We start from the raw sequence: 20,088 nt of genomic DNA, 5'->3' as shown, positions 1-20,088 counted from the left end.
TTCCCCCCATTAGTTCCTTTGATATTCCTGACCTTTTATTCTTCTAAATGAATTTTGTTATTATTTTTTATAGCTCTATAAAATAAATTTTTGGTAATTTAATTGGAATGACATTGAATATATAGATTAATTTTGGTCAAATTGTTGTTTTTATTATATTGGCCCTTCCTACTCATGAACAATTAATATTTCTCCATTTATTTTAAATCTGATTTTAGTTGTGTACAAAGGTTTTTTATGACTTCATTCATAGATCCTGGGTTTGTTTTGGTAGGTGTGTTCCCAGGTATTTTATACTATCTGGACTTATTTTAAATGGGATATCTCTAGCTATCTCTTCCTGCAGGATCCTTTTAGTGATATGTAGGAATGATGATGATTTATGTCCTGCTTTATGTCCCCCTTATTTATATCTTGCTACTTTGCTGAAATTATTAAATGATTTCAATTAACTTTTTAGTTGAGTCTTTAGGATTTCCAAAGTATATCATCATATCATCTACAAAAAAGAGATAGCTTTGTTACCTCAATCCCTATTCTGGTTTCTTCTATTTCTTTTTCTTCTCTTATTGCTATTACAAGGATTTCCAATACAATTGTGAATAATACTGATGATAGTGAGCATCCTTGTTTCTCACCTGATCTTACTGGGAAGATTTCTAGCTTATTCCCACTACAAATAATGCTTACTTATGATTTTAGCAAAATGCTTCATATCAATTTAAGGAAAAGTCCATTTATTCCTATACTTTCATAGTTTAGTTTCACTATTTCCTCCTGTAACTCATTTAACTATTTCTTTAAGAATTTGGATGCACTGCTATTTGGTGCATATGTTTTGTGTTGATATTACTTTACTATCTATGGCACTTTTTAGAAAATATATAGTTTCCCTGCTTTTCTCTCTTAATTTGGTCTATTTTTGCTTTTGCTTTTTCTGAAATAATGATTGTTATCCCTACCATTTTTTAAAAAATCACAACTGAATTATACTAGATTCTTCTCTAGCCCCTTATTTTTACTGTGTTTATGTCTTTCTCTTTCAAGTGTGTCTCTTGTAAACAACATATTTTTGGATTCTAGTTTTTAACCATTCTGCTGTCTGCTTCCATTTTATAGGTAAGTTCATCCCATTCACATTCACAGTTCTGATTACTATTTCCCTCCATCCTATTTTTTCACTTTATACTTCCCTCTCCCAATCTCTCTCAGTCTCTGTCTCCCTGTCTCCTTGTCTCCCTGTTTCTCTGTCTGTCTGTCTGTCTCTCTCCTTTCCCTCCTCAAAACTCTCTTTTGCTTCTGACCACTGCCTCTCTTAATATGCCCTCCCTTTTATCAGTGTTCCTTTCTCTTATCCCCTTCCCCTCCTACTTTCCAGTAGGGTAAGATAGATTTCTGTACACAACTGAGCATGTATGTTATTCACTCTTTGAGCCAAACCACATTAATTAAAATGTTGCCTGCCACCACCACCCAACTCCCACTCTACTGTAAAAGTTCTTCCTTTTGTACCACTTTTATGTGAAATATTTCCTCTTTCTTCTTCCTCCTTTCCCCTTCTTCCAGCACTTACTCGCTGCACCACCTAGCTGCCCCTCTTTAAATCATTATTGATCAGAGAAATGCAAATTTAAAAAACTCTGAGGTACCATCACATACCTATCAGAGTGGCCAATGTGAAAAAAAGAAAAATGTTGGATGTTAGAGAGGATGTGGGAAAATTGGAACACTAATGCATTATTAGTGGAGTTGTAAATTGATCCAACCATTCTGGAGAGCAATTTGGAACTATATCCAAAAGGCTATAAAACTATACATACTCTTTGGTCCAGTAATACCACTGCTATGTCTGTATCCCAAAGATATTTTTTTTAAAAAAGGAAAAGGTCATATTTGCACACTTACAGCATTTTTTTGTGTGGTAGCTAAGAATTTGAAATCAAAGGGATGCCCATAAATTGGGGAATGACTAAATAAGCTCTGGTTTATGATTATAATGGAATACTAATGTGATGTAAGAAATAACGAGCAGGCGGCAGCTTGTGAATAGAGCACTGGCCCTGGAGTCAGGAGAACCTGAGTTCAAATCCAATCTCAGATATTTAACACTTACTAGCTGTGTGACCTTGGGCAAGTCACTTAACCCCAATTGCTCTGCCCTTTCCCCTCCAAACAAAAAAGAAGAAATGATAAGAAGGATGATTTCAGAAAACCTGTAAAGATTTACATGAACTGATGCATAGTGAAATGAACAGAACCGAAGGATGTTGTACACAGTAACAGCAATATTGTTCAGTGAAGAACTGTGAAGGACTTAGCTATTCTGAGCAATACAATGATCCAAGACAATCTCAAAGGATTAATGATGGAGCATACTATCTGCCTTCAAAGAAAAAAGTGATATTAATTGAATACAGACTGAAGCATGCTATTTTCACTCTTTCATTTTTTTCTTTTATCCAAGTATTCTTATACAAAATGACTAATATGGAAATGTTTTACATAATTACATATGTATAGCTTATATCTGATTGCTTTCCATCTCAGGGAAGGGGGATGGGAGGGAGGAAAGGAGGGATAGAGTTTGGAACTCTGAATTTTAAATAAAATGTTAAGATAAAATAAAATCCTTTATGAGCTTTTCTGGGAACTCTTGTTGGATTTGTGTCTAATTCACATTTTTTTTTCCTTTGAAAGGTTTTGCTTGTAGCTATTTTTACACTGCTGTCTTCTTTTGAGTTTGTGTCTTGATATTCCCTGTCACCATAGTGACTTTTTATAGTCAGGTTTTCTTGTTGTTGTTTGCTAATTTTTTTTCAGCCTATTTCTTGATTTTTAACTTTATGTTAAAGGTAAGCTCTACTCCTGGGGTAGAGGGAGCACTGTTTCAAGCTTCAGCTTTTTCATGCTTCAGTTTTCAGAACTAGTTCTGGGGGTCTAGTCTTTGGTGCTTCCAAAGTGGTATGTAAATATAATCACTGCTCTCCTGGCCTGTGCTCTTGTCTTTACCCAGGAAGGGACCTTGTTTCCCTGTAATTACAAGGGCTAGTTATTTTTTTTCTGCCTTGGAATTAAGATCAGTTTCCCTTCTCCCTTAAGAGTGATCATAAGCATTCTTCTCCACTTTGGAACTCTGATGAAGGCCCCTGCTCTCCTGAGATCACAAGCACAGTGCTCCTCTTTGTCCTGGTATGTGACCTGGAACTGTGTAAGAGCAACGAAGCAGGTCCTGTACTCAGTGCCAGCAGAGTATCCCCTGTAATTTCATTCTGACTAGCTGTCCAACACCCTTATTGTCTATAGGCTGAGGACCCCTTAAGTTGTTGCTGCCTCTGATGCAGCCATGTCTAAGGCCTGTTGCTGGCTTGCTGGTATGTGGCCTGTGCTGCCCTATGCTCTAGATCTGACCCACACCTTTCCTGCTATCCTCCTAAGTTGTCATGGACTGGAAGATTGGTTCACCCTGACCTGTTGTTGGATCTACCACTCCAGAATTCAATCAGAGGCATTATTTTAAAGTTGTTTGGAGGGGAACGTTGGAAGAGTTCGGGTGAGTTCCTGCTTCTGCTCTGCTGTCTTGGCTGCACAACCCCCAGAGTTAATTTATAAAAGATAATATATGCTACGGCCAACATGAATGAGCATGTTCATTCACAACGTTTGACAGAAAGTATAAAAACATTTCAGGAACTACACACAGCATTATAGGTGGCAGCTACTGCCATAGTAAGAACCATAGTGGGAAAGGTAATATCACGGAATAATCTTAAGGACAGGCTTATTAAACACCATTATGGCAAAAAATGTCATGTAAGAATTATTGTAAATTTAGGGGAAAGGCTTAGAAGATTACATTAAAATCTAGCTAGTGTATTCTATATAAAATTTGAATGCAATATTGCCTGATTAAAGTTAAACATATACACACACACACACACACACACACACATATATATATATATATATATATATATATACTCAAAAGAATCTGGAAAACAAAAGCATATCAGAAATTCTAGATACTTTCAATCAGCAATTGAAAGCAAAATTCAAAAGACTAAGGTAAAACAGGAAGTCAAAACAGTTTTTAAAAAGAACAAAATCTGGGGTGGCTAGGTGGTGCAGTGAATAGAGCACTGGCCTGGAATCAGGAGGACCTGAGTTCAATTCTGGCCTCAGACACTTGACACACTTACTAGCCATGTGACCTTGGGGCAAGTCACTTAACCCCAATTGCCCTCCAAAAAGCAAAAAGAACAAAATCATTCAATATCGACATATTTTTTAAAACTACTTTACTACAGTAACATGAAGTCAGAGGCAACCAAATACTCCCAAAGAAAGTGGAAAGGGACATTTTCTGATTGTCTATATGGTTGCAAGAAGTCCAACACAGCAAAACACAAGTTGAATCAAATGAAGAATAGAAAGTTTGTGGATCGTTAATATAATGAACAACAGAACAGCTATATTAAGGGAAGTGACTGAAAAAGTCACTGAAAGCTGAAGCAATTAAGTCTTTTTGTACCAATTTAGGAGGGAAGAAGACACTGAAGGCAATCAGTTGTTGCTTCTAGTCCTGCTGTCAATGCAGGAGTCATACACAGTAAAATGATGAATTCAAAATGGAGTCAGTTATGTCCTCCCAAAACATGTACTTTTAACAAAGGCAAGATGAGTAACAAGATATCTTTAAAAATTGCAAACATGTCTAAATAAATATTGTAAGATAAAAGAAAGTGAACCAATATCTGATGAAGTATAGAATCCTATGAATTCCCAGGATAACATGGAAGCTCAACAGGAGATTCCAGAAAAGTTCAAGAGAGAAATGAGAATTTTGAGAGAAAGTCTGATGGGATTTGTGGCCAGAACAGAAGAAAAAAGCAAAAGAACAGAGAAACCCAAATCCATAGTGGCAAGACTCTCCAACAAGAGAAAGAAATAACAACAGATTGTTAATATGAAATGAAGGACAGTCTGTAAGTAAAAGGCAATAACATTCAAAGAACACATGATCTCACATTGATCTTGAAGACAGGATGCATAGAGACAATTTAAGGATCACCGTATTCTCAGAAAGATCTGACCAGAAAAAAAAAAACCCTGAACACCATCATGCAAGTAATATAAGAAAACTGTCCAGAAGTTCTGGATACAAAATCTTAGCACTGATCCAAAGAATCTACAGAGCGACTCTAGAACTAAGTATGGATTCCAATTAAACATGTCAAACCAAAATATCATAGTAATTATTTGGTGAATATTAATGACATCATGCTCTGTGTCTACACACACACACACATACACACACACACACACACACAAAATAACGCCAATGCATGAAATCATTTTCCAATGATGTAAAAAAATCTTAAATTGTCATTTGGTTTCAATAATCATAAAATTATTGCCATATACTTAAGAAATATAGAGACTGAAGGATCTGAGCTGCATGCCAGAAGGTACACTGAACCAAGAGCTGAAGTTGATACCTACAAATACCTTGGGTCTCCTACATGCAAGACAACAAGAAAAAGACTATGATTGAATTCCTGTAAAGGCTTACTGACATCCTGGAATCAAAGTTTAATGGGGAAAACATATTTAAAACAATCAATCTCTATATAATAGTCGTCTTAATATATACTTTCAGGTCTGTAAAATGAACCATAACAGATTTGCAAAGTATTCTTACAAAAGCCTCGTACAGGTTTTATAGGTTCTAAGTATAATTATCAACTGTTTTCTTTTTTTTCTTCTCAAGAAAGTGTTAATCGTTCTATAGCAACCTACAAAATCTTTAAAAAAAAAAAAAGATATCACAACACTGAGCAATAGCAAAGGCTACAACTGGCACTTGTCGTTGGATTTAGTGAATGTAATTGGTTTACTTCCAGATGGAATCTATGAAAGAGCTAAGATTCCAGAGTGGAGTTAAAAGTCTTCTGTGGGTGACTTCTACAACAATTACCCAACAGTATTTTGACAAATATGTTTAAAAAGATGACTGAGTCATGATGATTGTATGTATGCATTTGCACATATGTGCATATATGTGGGGAACTGCATAAGTTTATGATGCTATTTCAAGATCATTGGCACCAGACACTACGGAAAGGGTACCCTAAAGAAGCTCAGACTTGGCAATCTTTATAGATTATTCAAGAAAAGACTAAAAACTGTGCAGTATATCCCTGCAGACTATAATAATTTGGCACCTATTGAAGACCTTTCAAGACATGCCTTAGGGACTAGAATTATCTTAGAAACTCACTAACTTTCATGAACAGAGATGACAAATATAAATACAGACCTCAAAATATCTTGGAGAACTGAAGCAAAGAAAAAATCCTACTGGAAGCAGACCATTATCACAGATTGAACTATTATAATGACAGGCATAAAACTGATCCATAAAAATGTAGAACATTAAAAAAAATTGCCATCCAAAATCATGATAATCTCTAAATTAAATGGGGAAAAAGTGTGAGAACAGGATGAAGTTTATATTATCTCTATTATCCTGCCTGCTACTAGAGTTGTATCAAGGATATTTTCAGTGAGTCTACAAAAGATGAGTTTCTAAGATAATGCTTATATTTAACTACAGAGAACAGTTATTTTATTCACCTGTTTAATAATCCAAAGACAATATGAAAGAATAATATCAGTGTAATAACTTAATAATATAATAACAGCAGCATTCCATTTGTCTCAGGACTGTTTCCATCTGAACCTCACTGAAAAAAAAAGTGAGATGAATGAGAAATGATGATGGGGAGAAGGTGGACGCACATGTGATAATGCTGATGTGGACATCTGCTCTAGGTAGCGTCTTGTACTTGGTAGCTGTACTTGTCCAACAACAACAAAAAAAGGAACTTTCTTATTTATCCTAAAAACCTACCAAAGCAGGTTGCTCCAGGGCAAAAATCTTTACAGTTTTCCATGCTTTATGAATTAGAGCAATAGTTTTCTATGTGTGTTCCATGGAGCTTTTGGGGTCCACAAAGAATTCCTAGGACTTCCTTGAAATAAATAGGATCATGTTTGAGTATATTAAATTTATATGTGTCACCTTTCCAGCAGTTTATTCCATGAACTAGGGATCAGGATAAGGGTATGAAAAACAGTTGCAGAATATTGCCCAGCCTTAAAATGTTTGAAAACTACTGACCCAGAAAGAGGGAAGACAAAAGCATGCTCCCACTAGGAAAATAAATAAGTGAGTCAAAACTGCCCAATCTCTTCTAAGACTCACCTTGCTAATCTGCCAACCCAGTAATTTTCATTACTGTTTTGGCAGTCTTTCTAACTCTTATCAGAGATTTAAGAGCACAGAGCCAGGTTCAGGTCTCATATTACTAAGCCTTGTTATCTTTGCAAAATACACATTGTACATTCAGTGGCACAGTACGAAACATAATCATGAATAATTTAAACTAAACTCTCCTTGTCACAATAAATGAGCAAAGCACATTTTGTTCCTTGTCTCCTTACATTTTCTCATTTTTTTCATGTTTTTCTTACTTGGCAGTGTTAATTAAAATGTAATGAGCCACATTCTTATTATAGCATTCTGCTGCTCGTGTACTGATTTTTTTTTTGTATGTGTGCGTGTTTTGTGTAGCTAAAGCATTTGCCTTATTGCTAAAGATTCATTATGTTTTAACGTGCCTATGAAATATGATGCAGTCTATGGAAAAAGCATAAAATATATACATATATAATTGAAGTACATATTTTAAATCAAATCATACTGTTTCTCCCTTTCCTAGGTATAAGGCCAAGAACACACCTTATAGACCCCCCCTCTGTGGATCTGTAAGGTGTGTTTTGACCTCCACAACATCTCTCATATCAGTCCCCTTCTTTCTATTCACACAGCCACCATTTAAGTCCATCTAGTAACCTCCTGATTGATCCCCTGCCTCAAATCTCTCCCTTTATTCCTCCATACAGCTGCCAAAATGATTTCCTAAAGCTCAGGTCTTCCTGTGCTACCTGCCTCTCCACCTACTTAATAAGCCCTCTTGATGCCCTGTTACCTTTAGGATCAGTTATGAACTCTTATGTTTGGCAGATAAGCCATTTACCTAGCCCCCAATAATTTTCTAGTCTTATTATACCTTACTCCAGTTAGCACATCATATAGTCCAGCCAAACTGGATTTCTTACTTTCCTTCATCCACAATCTCCTATTTTCATGCTTTCCCATGGCTGTCCTCCATGCCTAGAAGACACTGCTTTCTTACTCCCCTTCCCTAACCTTCAAAACTCAGTTCAAATGCCATCTTCTACATTAAGCTTTTCCTGACCCCTCAGTTCCTAGTGCCTCCCTCCTCAAAATTCCCTTGTATTTATTTTATATATTATATATGTATATGTTGTACATATATAGAAATGTACATACATGTATCTCCTGATAAAGTGAAACTGCCAGTAGGCAAAGACTGTTTCATTTTTTACTTTCTGTCTCCAGTGCTTATCATATATGCTTAATAAAGTGACTTGCCCAAGGTAGTACAGGTAGCAAGTGAAAATAGATGTAGTACTTGAACTCAGGTGCTCAAATTCCCAAACCAATACTTCCCCCACTGTCCTACACTGCATCTCTGAGGGATGAACTCACTTGGGGCTTTGCTTATCTCTCTGCACATGGTAGCCTGAGCTATATGCATTTTATCTACTTTTTTTGTCCATATGGATGGCCTGAATGATCTCTTTGGAGTGACTTGTATATCATTGAGAAGGTCAATGAGTGTTCTAGGATTTAATACAATCAGTACAGTGTCATCTGCAGAGAGGAATACCCATAGAACCTTACAACTGAAAGACTGCTGTTCTTTTATTTGGACTTTGTGAAGGAAGTCCTTTGTGACCCTGGCCAAAACCTTTGATAAGCATATTTCTTCTTTGATACATCGCTTGGTGAATTGCTGAACAGAACTATGGGATTGTGTCTGGAATGGAATTTTGTGAGCTCTTAACATGTTTGTGGAGCACCTTGTTTCATCAGATTATGAGGATGATGACGATGATGACGATGATGATGCTGTTGGTAGCTAACATTTATATATCACTTACTGTTTACCAGGCTATATGCTAAATACTTTACAAACCTTATATCATTTGATCCTCACAATTCTAGGAAGTAGGTGTTGTTATTATCCCTATTTTATAGTTGAGAAAACTGAGGCAAACAGAGGTTAAGTGACTTACCCAGAGTCACACAGCTAGTAAGTGTCTAACTCTGGATTTGAACTCAGGTCTTCTGATTCCAGGCCCAGCACTCTATCTACTTCACTACCTATGAAGATGGCAGACTCCATATGTTGTGGTTCAGTTATAAATTGCTATTGAAATGCTAGCAGTTCTGTTCCATTTCATGCCTTTTTTGTCTTTCTCCTAGTTGCATCTGGCAATAGTTTTGTGATCATCTGGCCTCTTTGGTTTTCGCATCATTTTCTGATTTGTATTCCTCTTTATTGCTTTTTCACTGTTTTGTGAAGTAGTCATACTCATTATTTTCCATTTGCCTCCTCATAATGCTTTACAAATTAGTTTGTACTATAAACTGATTGCTTGATCTCTCTGCTTAGAGAGTCACTTAAGTATTTGCTGTCTGAGGAAAGTTCTGAGTTCTTTAGGACCTTGTGGTGATTATTTTGCATTGATGCTTCTTCCAGACAGTTTTAAAGTCAATGTCTTTGGCCATTTTTGCCTACTTCTCAATTTTCATTGTTAGCTGCTTAAGCAGGTCATTTTAGAGCTACTAAAATCACACCTGGTATTATCTCATTTTTGTCCTTTTTTTTCCCTTAGTGTTGATTTTGATGATTGACATGTGATCTAACTAGCTGGTTATCTATCTGACTAGACCCAGGCAGTTGATTCTGAGATGACTCCCAGTAATCAGTCATTTTCTATCAGTTAAGAAATAGCCAATTTTTTTGAGATGTATAAGAATGCTTGTTGTCCAAACTATGATATGTACCCAGAAGGACTGAGATTGTGTCTTGTTTATTCTTGTTTCCCACATAATGCCTTAGAATAGCAATTCTCTTTTTTTTTTCTCGGCATCCATTTATTCTCTTAAAAATTGAGGGCTTCCCAAATAGCTTTTGTTTATGTGGATCATAGTAGCTATCAATAGTTGCCTATTAGGAATTAGAACGTTTAGTATTATGAAAATACTTTTGACCTTGTAGACCCACCTAAAAGGTGTGGTTCCTCCAGATATCCCTAGACCACACTTTGGGAACTGCCTTAGAATAATGCCTTGCAAAGACTAGGCATTCAACAAATGTTTCTTGAAAGGGAGAAAATGTAGGCAATTCTTGATTACTCAGGGATTGTTACTATATTGACTCTTCTATTTCTTATTCCTTTCCCCCACGCCACCCCACCCCTTGCAGAGTTTTTATTTCTAAACAAGGAAAAGAGAGAAACAAGATTATTCAATGGAATTTTTACAGTTTTCTTTTTTTATAAATGGAGTCACAGCACCTTTCCTTCCCCTATAGGGTTAAAGGCTCTAAGTATAAGCAGATTTTTGGCTAATCTACATTTCAAAGGGCACAATTAACCACATAAATATAAACAGATGTTATTGATGTAGATGAAAGGTTTGTTTATTTCTGTAATAGCCTGCATGCTAAGATTTATAGGCACAATATGAGGAACCAAGAACGGGAGAATCAAATCAAGACAGGTCTGGGATTGAAAGGCAGGAGTCAGACATTAAAGCTATGGGTTAAAGACTAAGTAAAGAGTTAGAAAGTACCCATGAGCAAGTTTAGAAAATGCTCTGGTTCAAAGGACAGATGCAATGAAACAGAAAAAAAAGAAGATATTAAAATTGAGACATCTTTTGCCTCAAACAAGAGGTTTCAATATTTGCTGCTCGAATAGCAGTTGGTGACTGGGTTCCTAGAGATTGACTAGTCAAAGGCCTACAGGTGCAAGCTAGTGATTATGTTATGGTAGAGGTTCTTAACCTGGGGTCCCATGAACTTTTTTTGAAAAAAAAATTGATAATGGCATTCCAATAAAATTGGTTTTCTTTGTACTACTATTCATTTCTTTTTATACTTTCAAAAACAATTCTGAGAGTAGGTGCCTAGGCTTCAGAGTGCCAAAGAAGTCTATGACAAAAAAAGTGAAGAACTCCCATGTTAGTGGATAATAAATGGGGAACCTGTCTTCAGAAAGAGGAAATTCTAACTTAAACTTATATCAGAGATAGGTAGGCATTTTAGATTTCATTTTCAGTCCTGTAGAAATGGGGGAAAAAAAACCAGGTTACATGCAAATAGCAACTGGAGTATAAAGAAACATTCCATCAATCCCTTGCTTCAACCTAATATAAAACAACAACAAAAACACTCCACAGCAAAAGCAGAATGCATCATTACTCGGAATTTATAAAGTGCATCAGGAAAACTGGCAGAATAGAGCCCCTCCATGTAGACTGTGTGAGAACATCACTTTTCAAAAGTCCTCTGGGACAGATGTCTAATCTTTACAAAAGAAAATAATAGAAAACGCAGCAGGGATAGGAAATAACAATCTTGTAGAAAGTACAAGTGGGTAAACTTCCAGAATCTGATATATAAATTCTTCCAGAAATTGATTTAAAGTACTTTTAAAATCCCATGTTAAGGTTACAAACACTAGTTTGTACTAAGCCTTTAGAGGTTGAAGCCAGCTGCTCTTCACAGCAAAGTCAACATTGGATAAGGTAGGATTAGGGAAAGAGAAGGAAAGAAGAATTATTTTACCCTTTCTTCTTCCATATTGGGGAGGGGATCAAGAAAGAGAATACAGATGGAGGGAAAATATGAAAATGTTGAAGTACAGTTTAATTAAGACATTTCATTTTTCCTCTCTTACTGCCTTTATTCACTAAAATATTAGTCGTAAGGAGTTGAAAAAGAAAATGTAGCACATGCGTGAGACCTGAAGTTGCCTTTCCTCGTTGTGTCTAGTTTTTCCTTGGCTCCAAAGCAGATAATATGTCACCTGTTCTGGGGATGCTGCTAGGGCTAGGACAGCCATGCTCAAGTCTTCCAACTCTTCAAAGTTCATCAAGTTATCCTCAGGTCAAGGAAAGAGCAGAAAAAAAAAGTAAGGGGAGAGAAATGGAAACATTCTCTTACCTTGGCTCCATAATCCCAAAGAATTCCTTCTCAGTGGAGGAAGCTATGCCCACTTCCACTACTAAACTTCTACACACTCCATTGCCCAAATGAATTCCTAACTGACTTGCTATTTCATATTAAAAAAAAACCATCCAGTATGACCAAGTGTCCTCGACCAATCCAAATAAGTTGCCTATATAGTGTCTTTCCATTTCAAAGGCTTTTAAAGACTTCTAAGTGAATCAAGAAACATTTCACACAGTCTAAAGTCTTTGAATGAGCATAACAGTAGAGGCATCTAGACTTTGCTTACACTTGGTTCATATCTCTGATTTATTGACTCAATATAGGAATTCTTATCTGAGTTGTCAGGGCAAAGTAGGGTGGGGGTAATTGATTGACTGACTTAATCAATACCTCCTCCTTACAACTGAAAATGTGTTAGAGGAAGGTGAAATAATGAATGAAATGGTATTTTTAAAAAATTAGTTATCCTTGCTGTCATGTGGATAATGAAAAGTTGATTATATTTATGTAGTATTCTTTATTTTTTAAGATTTAATGTGTTCTTCAAGTAGAAAAGTAGTGTGAGAAAAGTAGTCTGAACCTCACATTCAGTTTTGGATATCAATGCTAAGGGACTAAATTCCTATATCTTTCTTATAGGTTTGTCAAAGATTCATTTCCTGAGACGATTCCCATGGTCAAAGTGGATTTCTGTACAGTGTTACCACGTTTCATTTCTCTGTACATTTTCTCCTTCCTGAATCCCATGGATCTGTGTGCAGCTGCACAAGTTAATTGGCCTTGGAAGTTTTTAACTGAACAGGTATATAGATTGTCAATTCCTTGTCACAAAATACAAGCACATCTGTAAAGGCAGCTACATATTTTGCTGGTCTGTCCTCTGAATAACACTGTTTTGTGATCCCAAGTACTGTGATAAAGTTTTGAGGAACAAAACTGTTTTTAAACTTGTACTCAAGTTTATAGGCTTGTAGATTTAGGCCTCAAAGGTTTTCTGTTCCACTTACCTCATTTTATAGATAAGGAACCTGAAGCCAGGTTAAATAACCTGCCAAAACTCACAGTTTTAGTAAGTGACAGAGCAAGGGAAATAATTTTGAAATTTCACTCCTCAACATAGTATTTTACTTTGTAATTAGGGTAAACGAGACTATGTTGCATAGTGGATAGAGAACTGATCTTATGGTCAGGAAGACCAAAATTCAATCCTGCCTCTACTCTTTGGCTATGAACAACTCACTTAGCCTATTAGTATCCCCAAGCAACTAATTTGCTCATTTGAACTGGTGGAGGAAATTTCGATGCTGGGTTTTCCCTGTACCAATGAAATCATAAGCTTGGATGCACTTCCCCTCCTTCCCATCATCAAAATTAGCATTTACAAACTATTAATCTAATTATAGGAAACATCGTTAAAGGTTAAATGCAATTACTCAGGGGAAAATATTGTTCAAAAAATAGATTGCACCTTTTCCCCCTGGAATTTCCCTAACAAATGATTTCTATTCCATTTTTTCTGTGTTTTATTGGGTACATACTATGTCATCAAGAAGTTTAAATGTATTAATTCTGTGTAAAGCCCAAATGGCTTACAGCAGTAATCTTTCTACTGATCTCTATTTGGTTGACATCTGTTGATAGCCAGCTCTAACTCATTTGAGTTGTTCTATCAAGTCGCGGAATTTAGAAGAAGCTACTCACAGTGGCATAGAATGGATGTCTTCCATCATACCTCCTACCTCTACTCTGTTGTGCCCTTATTTCCTTTTTTCTTTCAGTTTTTTAAAATGCTGTTTTATTAAGTATTAAGGAATAAACCACACTTTACATGTAGGTTACTCCTCAGTCTGACACCTGACATGTTCCCATATGTAATTTTATTGTAAGCATCGGAGAATAATCAAGAGATATAGTTTAGTATTTTCTTAAGAATTAATAAACGTTGACCTCTTTCTCAATAATTAATTGATTGGCTTGATCCTCTTCCCCAGATCAATAAATATTATTCATTTTTTAAACTATAGAAGCCTCTTTTCCCAATATTACTTATTTGTGGTTGTTCAGGCGTGTCCAACTCTTCATGGTTACTCATGTATCACCATAAGTTTGTAGCCTGTAACTTATACATATTAAAACCCTTAATCTCCCATGATTAAATGAATATTAAAGTTATTGGATGTGTAATTTATTAACCAATGAAATCAATAAGAAAAGAAAGCTATATTTATGTGCCATATTTTGATAGTGGGAAAGATTATAGACACAGTCACTTAAAACCTTTACTCTAACAACAAATGTCTTCTTTACTTTTGGAAACATAATTCCATCATTCATTTCATTCAAGATACCAATTAGTCTCTCAAGAATATTCTTCATATTTTTTCTCAAAATGAAAGTTAAATTCAGTCTTTCAGGAATTAAATTATATTTGTCCTCTTTATTTCTTCTCCAGACTGCACTAATAACTGACAGTTCTTCAGAGAATCTTCAGAGAATTCTTATGTTTCACCATAAGATATCAGTTGACAGTTCTTACAAGACAGTTTTCCTCAACTTCTTTGTCTCCTCTATAGTTTAGCTTACGGTTCCTTGTAATTAAAATTAAAAACATACATTCTCGCCAACTCCTTAGAAAGAAGCAGCTCATAGCATGACAATTTAAACTGTCATTCTAATTGCCAGCCCACACTGCTCTTTCTACAACATTCCATTTAACTCTTAAAGATACAGTAATAGAATCTATAGTCTATGTAGGAGAGCCTAGAAACAGGTGTTACATTGTGATAAAACAAACTTATTTTTAATCAATATTTTTTACATTTAAAATAGTTATGCTTTTTAAGGAAGGTTTGTAATGGGACCCCCAGAGAACAGATTAATCCAACCCTAGAATGGGCGAAGGGGAACTATGCCCAATGATTTATTTTGAACCATAACTTGAATGCATTTTTAAATGTTCCTTAAATTCAGGAGAGTAGAAATGCTTCAGGGGTTGGGGGAGGGTAAGTGAGGAAGATGGAGATGAAGATTAGCAATATGGCACCATCACATAAGCAGACCACAAACAAGGTTCAGTTCCTACCCCAGAGAGTGGCGTTTGCTTATCAGTTCTAAGAAACATAGCAAGTTATGAGATAATGGGAAATTTAAAGCTGAATTAATGTTACTTGTGAAGGAACCCTAAGTATAAAGGAAAAACTTCCCTGGGAGCCTTAAAATATTATCTGGAAACTGGTGTTGAAGAAAAAAAGATGACATCCTCTCTTTCTCTTGTGTATCTTTTGTTTGAAGGATTGCTTATGGAAGCCAAAATGCATCAGGTTTGGATGGTTTCTGCCTTATGATCCCCCAGATAATGAGTATGGTGCTTGGAAGCGTCATTACATTGCCTGTGTTGCCACCTTGGATTGGCTGACCCCAAGGGAAGCTTCTGCTGTCTACGGGACCCTCAATGAAACCAAATCAGAAAATGGGGAACGAGAAGAAAGGCAAAGAGAAAGACGCCTAAGAAAAATTATTTGGGGCAGACTAGCACTCTATAAGAGTCAGTAATACTTCATAAACTTCCAAAGTAGGGAAAATATCTTTGGATTGGGCCTAAACTGGAAATGAATGTGAACAGCTACTCTAGATGAAGTTTAATTCCTTTTATGATGAACTCTAATGGCTTTTCCAGATTATTTTGTTGAATTTAGAGTTTGGGATATGATCAAATAGAGCTTGAAGTGAAGTAGGTCATTAGTTGGTGTTTGGAAATCTTGTTATGCAAAGGGTTTTTTGGAGGGGTGGTATTTATTCATTGATTTATAGTTATAATTATATTGTCATAATGGGATTTGTTCAACCAGTAACACAGGCCATAATTTTGCTTTCAACCAAGGCAGTGGAGGATTCGTTCATCCAGGCAATTGCTTCAAATTTCACTTCCTTTTGATTCATAGGAGATCAGATTATCATAGATCTAAACCTGGAAGGAACCTTAGAGGTTATCTAGTTCATCTCTTCACTTTATAGATAAGAAAAATGAGGCCTGGGGCGGCCAGGTAGCACAGCGAGTAAGAGCACCGGCTCCAGTGTTGAGAAGACCTGGAGATCGAATCCCAGGCTCAGACACTTAGCACCCACCCAGAAACACCTGGCCGTGTAACCTTGAGCAAGTTACTTAACCCCAATTGCTTAGGGGCGGCCAGGTGGCTCAGCGAGTAAGAGCACCGGCTCCAGTGTTGGGACGACCTGGAGATCAAATCCTGGGCTCAGACACTCAGCACCACACCCAGAAATAAGATTGCTTAATTAAAAAAAAAAAATGAGGCCTGTGGAGGTTACACACTGGTCCCAGTTCCCACAGAACTGGGCTTCCAAATCAGGTCTGATGACTATAAGTCTAGCACTATTTTCATTACATCATGAATCTCCTTTATTTAAGTAGGTAAAAAAATGCTTTGTGATTTGTTTTATTAGCAATTTACCCAAGTAGAAGAGTTGAATTAAGTATGTTATATTTTCTAAGACAAAGGCCTTCTTAAGTATAAAAAACCCTAATGAGGAGTAGAAGCCAAGAATAGTCTTTTATATTTTTTTTCTGTAAAATTTGAAGTCTTTATAAGGTATTCTGGACTCAGAATTAGGAATATCAAAGTTCAGATCTTCTTTCTGACCTAGCTCTGTGGTCATGGACAAGTCATTTATCTTGGAAGAGCCTATTTCTTTATCTGAAAGTAGAGATACCTCTAGTGATAATTCTACAAACAATTCATGGAGTTGTTGTGAGGTGATAATGATAGTGTCTGTAAAACACTTTTCACACCTTAAAGTGTTCTATAAATGTCAGTTGTTATTGTTGTTGTTAGTTATTATGGTTGTTGATACTCTTGTTAGTCTTTTCTTAATATTGCACTGGAAAGAAATGTAATTAAAGCATTCTTACCTCCATAATGCTGTACCATAATATTTCTGATGAAAGCGTTTATACAAGCTCAAGTAAGATCACTTTCATTGGTATCTAGGGATACTACATGTTTTTACAATTGAAAAACAAGATGAAGGAAAGCAATCAATAGGATTAAGGATGAGGAATGCAGTAAAAATATGAACCTGGATTGGGACTTTGGGAAGGAAGGAAGAAAAGAAGGAAGGGAGGAAGGGAAGGAGGGAGGGAGGGAGGGAGAAAAGGGTAGGAGAAGGAAGGGGGATGGGGCACTAGGAGACATCATGATACAATGAAAAGATCATGGTTCTGGAGGTAGAGGATCTTAATTTCAACTTAAGCCTGTGATACATTTCCTGTGTGACTTTGGGCAAGTCACATTAACCTTCAGTGTCTTCATCTGTAGGCTTGGACTAAGTGTTTTCTGAGGCCCTTTCAAGTCCTAAATCTGTGAACCTCTGTGTGGCAAAGAATAGATAAATTAGAGAGAGAATATAGGAGAGAAGTTAAAGTATGACCAGTCACATTTGTAGCTAAAGCTTTGTATTTCTGGGATTCAAAAAATTAAGTGGCAAGATTGATTTGAGGTTGAGATTTGAAAGGAGTGTTTCCTTTGTACCTACTCATCTCTACTATGGAGGCTAATAAAAAGGAAAAGGCTTAAATTCAGGAAGAAGGAAGGAGAAGCATTTAAATTACATAATCAATTCTCCAAATATGACAATGACTTATTTTCTTGTCATAGTTGGTTTCTAGCTAAAATCACTAGGTAGTTTCAGTTGCAATACCAAGAGCAAATAAAATCTACTAGTTATTTTCAGTTGGATTGTCTCCCCTAGTTCCTATTTTATTTTTGATGATTTTATTAATATCTACATGTCTTTAGAGACATCTATAAGTAAATAGGAGACTCTGTGATATTTGTTTTTCAGGAGAGTTATTCAAAGTTCGGCCCCCTTGGATGAGTGGAATGTGTTGCTCTACAATGTTAAGATCCAGATGCCAGCCACAACTGCCACAGGTTATAAAGGATCGCATAGGATTGAGTGCAGCTTTGGAGAAACAGCTTGTTTTAGCATCTTTAGAAGCCTTACCTAAAAAGTAAGCAAATCTCCTTTTTTTATAGGTTAGATCATTCCCAGCATCTCAGTATCCAATGTTCAAACAATTCAGTTAACGTGATTATGATTCAATTCAATTAATTATTAAATGATTCAATTCAATTCATATTTATCTATGGCTCTAATATGTTGCTTCATGTGACTTCAGATTTTTACTTTTCTTCTAAACATCATTCTAGCTTGTGTTGTGATTTTATATAGTATTTGATGGTAATTTAGTATCAGTACTTTATTATTTAGGCAATCTTAACAATGACTTAACTGCTTTATTCTAAATGTAAGATCTTTGTCTAGTGACCAGTGAATAAACATGCTGCTGAAGGGATTGACCCATATCAACACTGACATTCTTGCTATAGATAAAACCAGCAGATAAAGGGAAGTTGCAGCTTAATGGAAGGATGTCTTACAGTCTCTCAGTGGAAAAGCAAATAAATGATTTGGCAGGAGTGGTTTTATCCTTCACGCAAAGGCAACAAGAAAGACCATTTCATGGAACGCTTATTTCCTATGGCAGTGCTTATGGTAAACATTTGTAAAAGAAAAAATATTACCATGAAAATAATTGCAGCTTATATACCAACATCCTCTACAGAGGATGAGAAGGTAGAGAAATTCTATCAAGAATTTAAGATTTGAGGGGCGGCTAGGTGGCGCAGTAAGTAAAGCGCCGGCCCTAGAGACAGTTGTGGCCTCAGACACTTAACACCCACACAAAAAAACTAGCTGTGTAACCTTGGGCAAGTTACTTAACCCCAATTGCCCTCCAAAAGGCAAAATAATAATAATTTAAAATTCAGGGGTCACAAGGGTGGCTAGGTAGCACAGTGAATAGAGCACCAGCCCTGGAGTCAGGAGGACCTGAGTTCAAATTTGACCTCACACACTTAACACTTACTAGCCGTGTGACCTTAGGCAAGTCACTTAACCCCAATTGCCCTGCCCTCCCCCTTCCAAAAAGCAAAAAAAAAAAAAAAAAGAATTTAAGATTCTCTGAATTAAATCAGCATTTTCATACTCAGGGAAAAGATAGACATAAGGGAAGATGGTGAAAAAATACTGTGATATATGGCTCACAATAAATAAATTAAAGTGGTCAAAGGCTGGTAAACCATACAAATGCCTTGTGCCCTCATTTCATGAATACTTTTTTCAAGAAGAGAGTTGGGAAGTACTGGACATGGCAAATACTGAATAACATCGAAAAATGAAATTTATTCTATCTTAACAGATAGGAAATGACTGATTAGCAATGTGAGAGCCATTTCCAAACCAGTTACATACTCAGAAGATGAGCTTGTTATTAGCAACATCAAAATCAATACCAAAGTAGAAAAAAATGAGGCAATATGACTTGCAATTAATAACTCCAACTTTAACTATTTAAACAAGGTAATGATAGCAAAAATAGGAAATGGGAAATACAATAGAAATCAACACAGGCTATTATCAGTTCTTAAGGAAGATTAACCAGTATAAATCAATAGCCACAAAGAGGAAAAAAGAAAAAGCCTAGAAATCCCTCTGAGGCCACAAACAATCTTTTTCCTAAAGAGATAGGACAGACTAAGGCAACATATTAATAACTTCTTCCCTGGATTGAAAAAATATTTATGAGAACACTGTACCCACATATGAAGGACATCCTTGATGAATATATGAGAAGGGGTTCATAGATAATATTTCATGGTAGGTCACATCTTTAAAATCATAGAAGTGGCCCATTATGCTTCTTGTTTGTTCGTATATTTTTTACAAAACACCTTTCATTAGGTGGAGCAAAATTCTTTCTTGAAGATTCTCCTCAAACAAGGCCTAGCTCATGTACATGTAGCTCATGCATCATATGAAATAGCTGGAAAACATA

The 20,088-nt window shown here is 36.1% G+C and overlaps 1 protein-coding gene across 1 annotated transcript in view; it reads left to right on the top strand.

Moving 5' to 3' along the window:
• ECT2L (epithelial cell transforming 2 like) overlaps window positions 1-20,088 on the top strand; it is a 101,590-nt gene that overhangs the window by 28,099 nt on the left and 53,403 nt on the right. The window contains exons 4-6 of the mRNA XM_069077241.1: window positions 12,813-12,975; window positions 15,465-15,717; window positions 18,033-18,201. Of these exons, the coding sequence (XP_068933342.1) occupies window positions 12,813-12,975; window positions 15,465-15,717; window positions 18,033-18,201 (585 nt within the window). The remainder of the gene's footprint in view (window positions 1-12,812; window positions 12,976-15,464; window positions 15,718-18,032; window positions 18,202-20,088) is intronic.

The sequence above is a fragment of the Petaurus breviceps genome, unplaced genomic scaffold (genome assembly GCF_028583685.1).
Source record: "Petaurus breviceps papuanus isolate PSGF00001 unplaced genomic scaffold, PetGlider_PUasm1.0 90977, whole genome shotgun sequence".
In the NCBI taxonomy this organism is placed as follows: Eukaryota; Metazoa; Chordata; class Mammalia; order Diprotodontia; family Petauridae; genus Petaurus; species Petaurus breviceps.
This window is presented reverse-complemented; position numbering and strand designations above follow the sequence as displayed.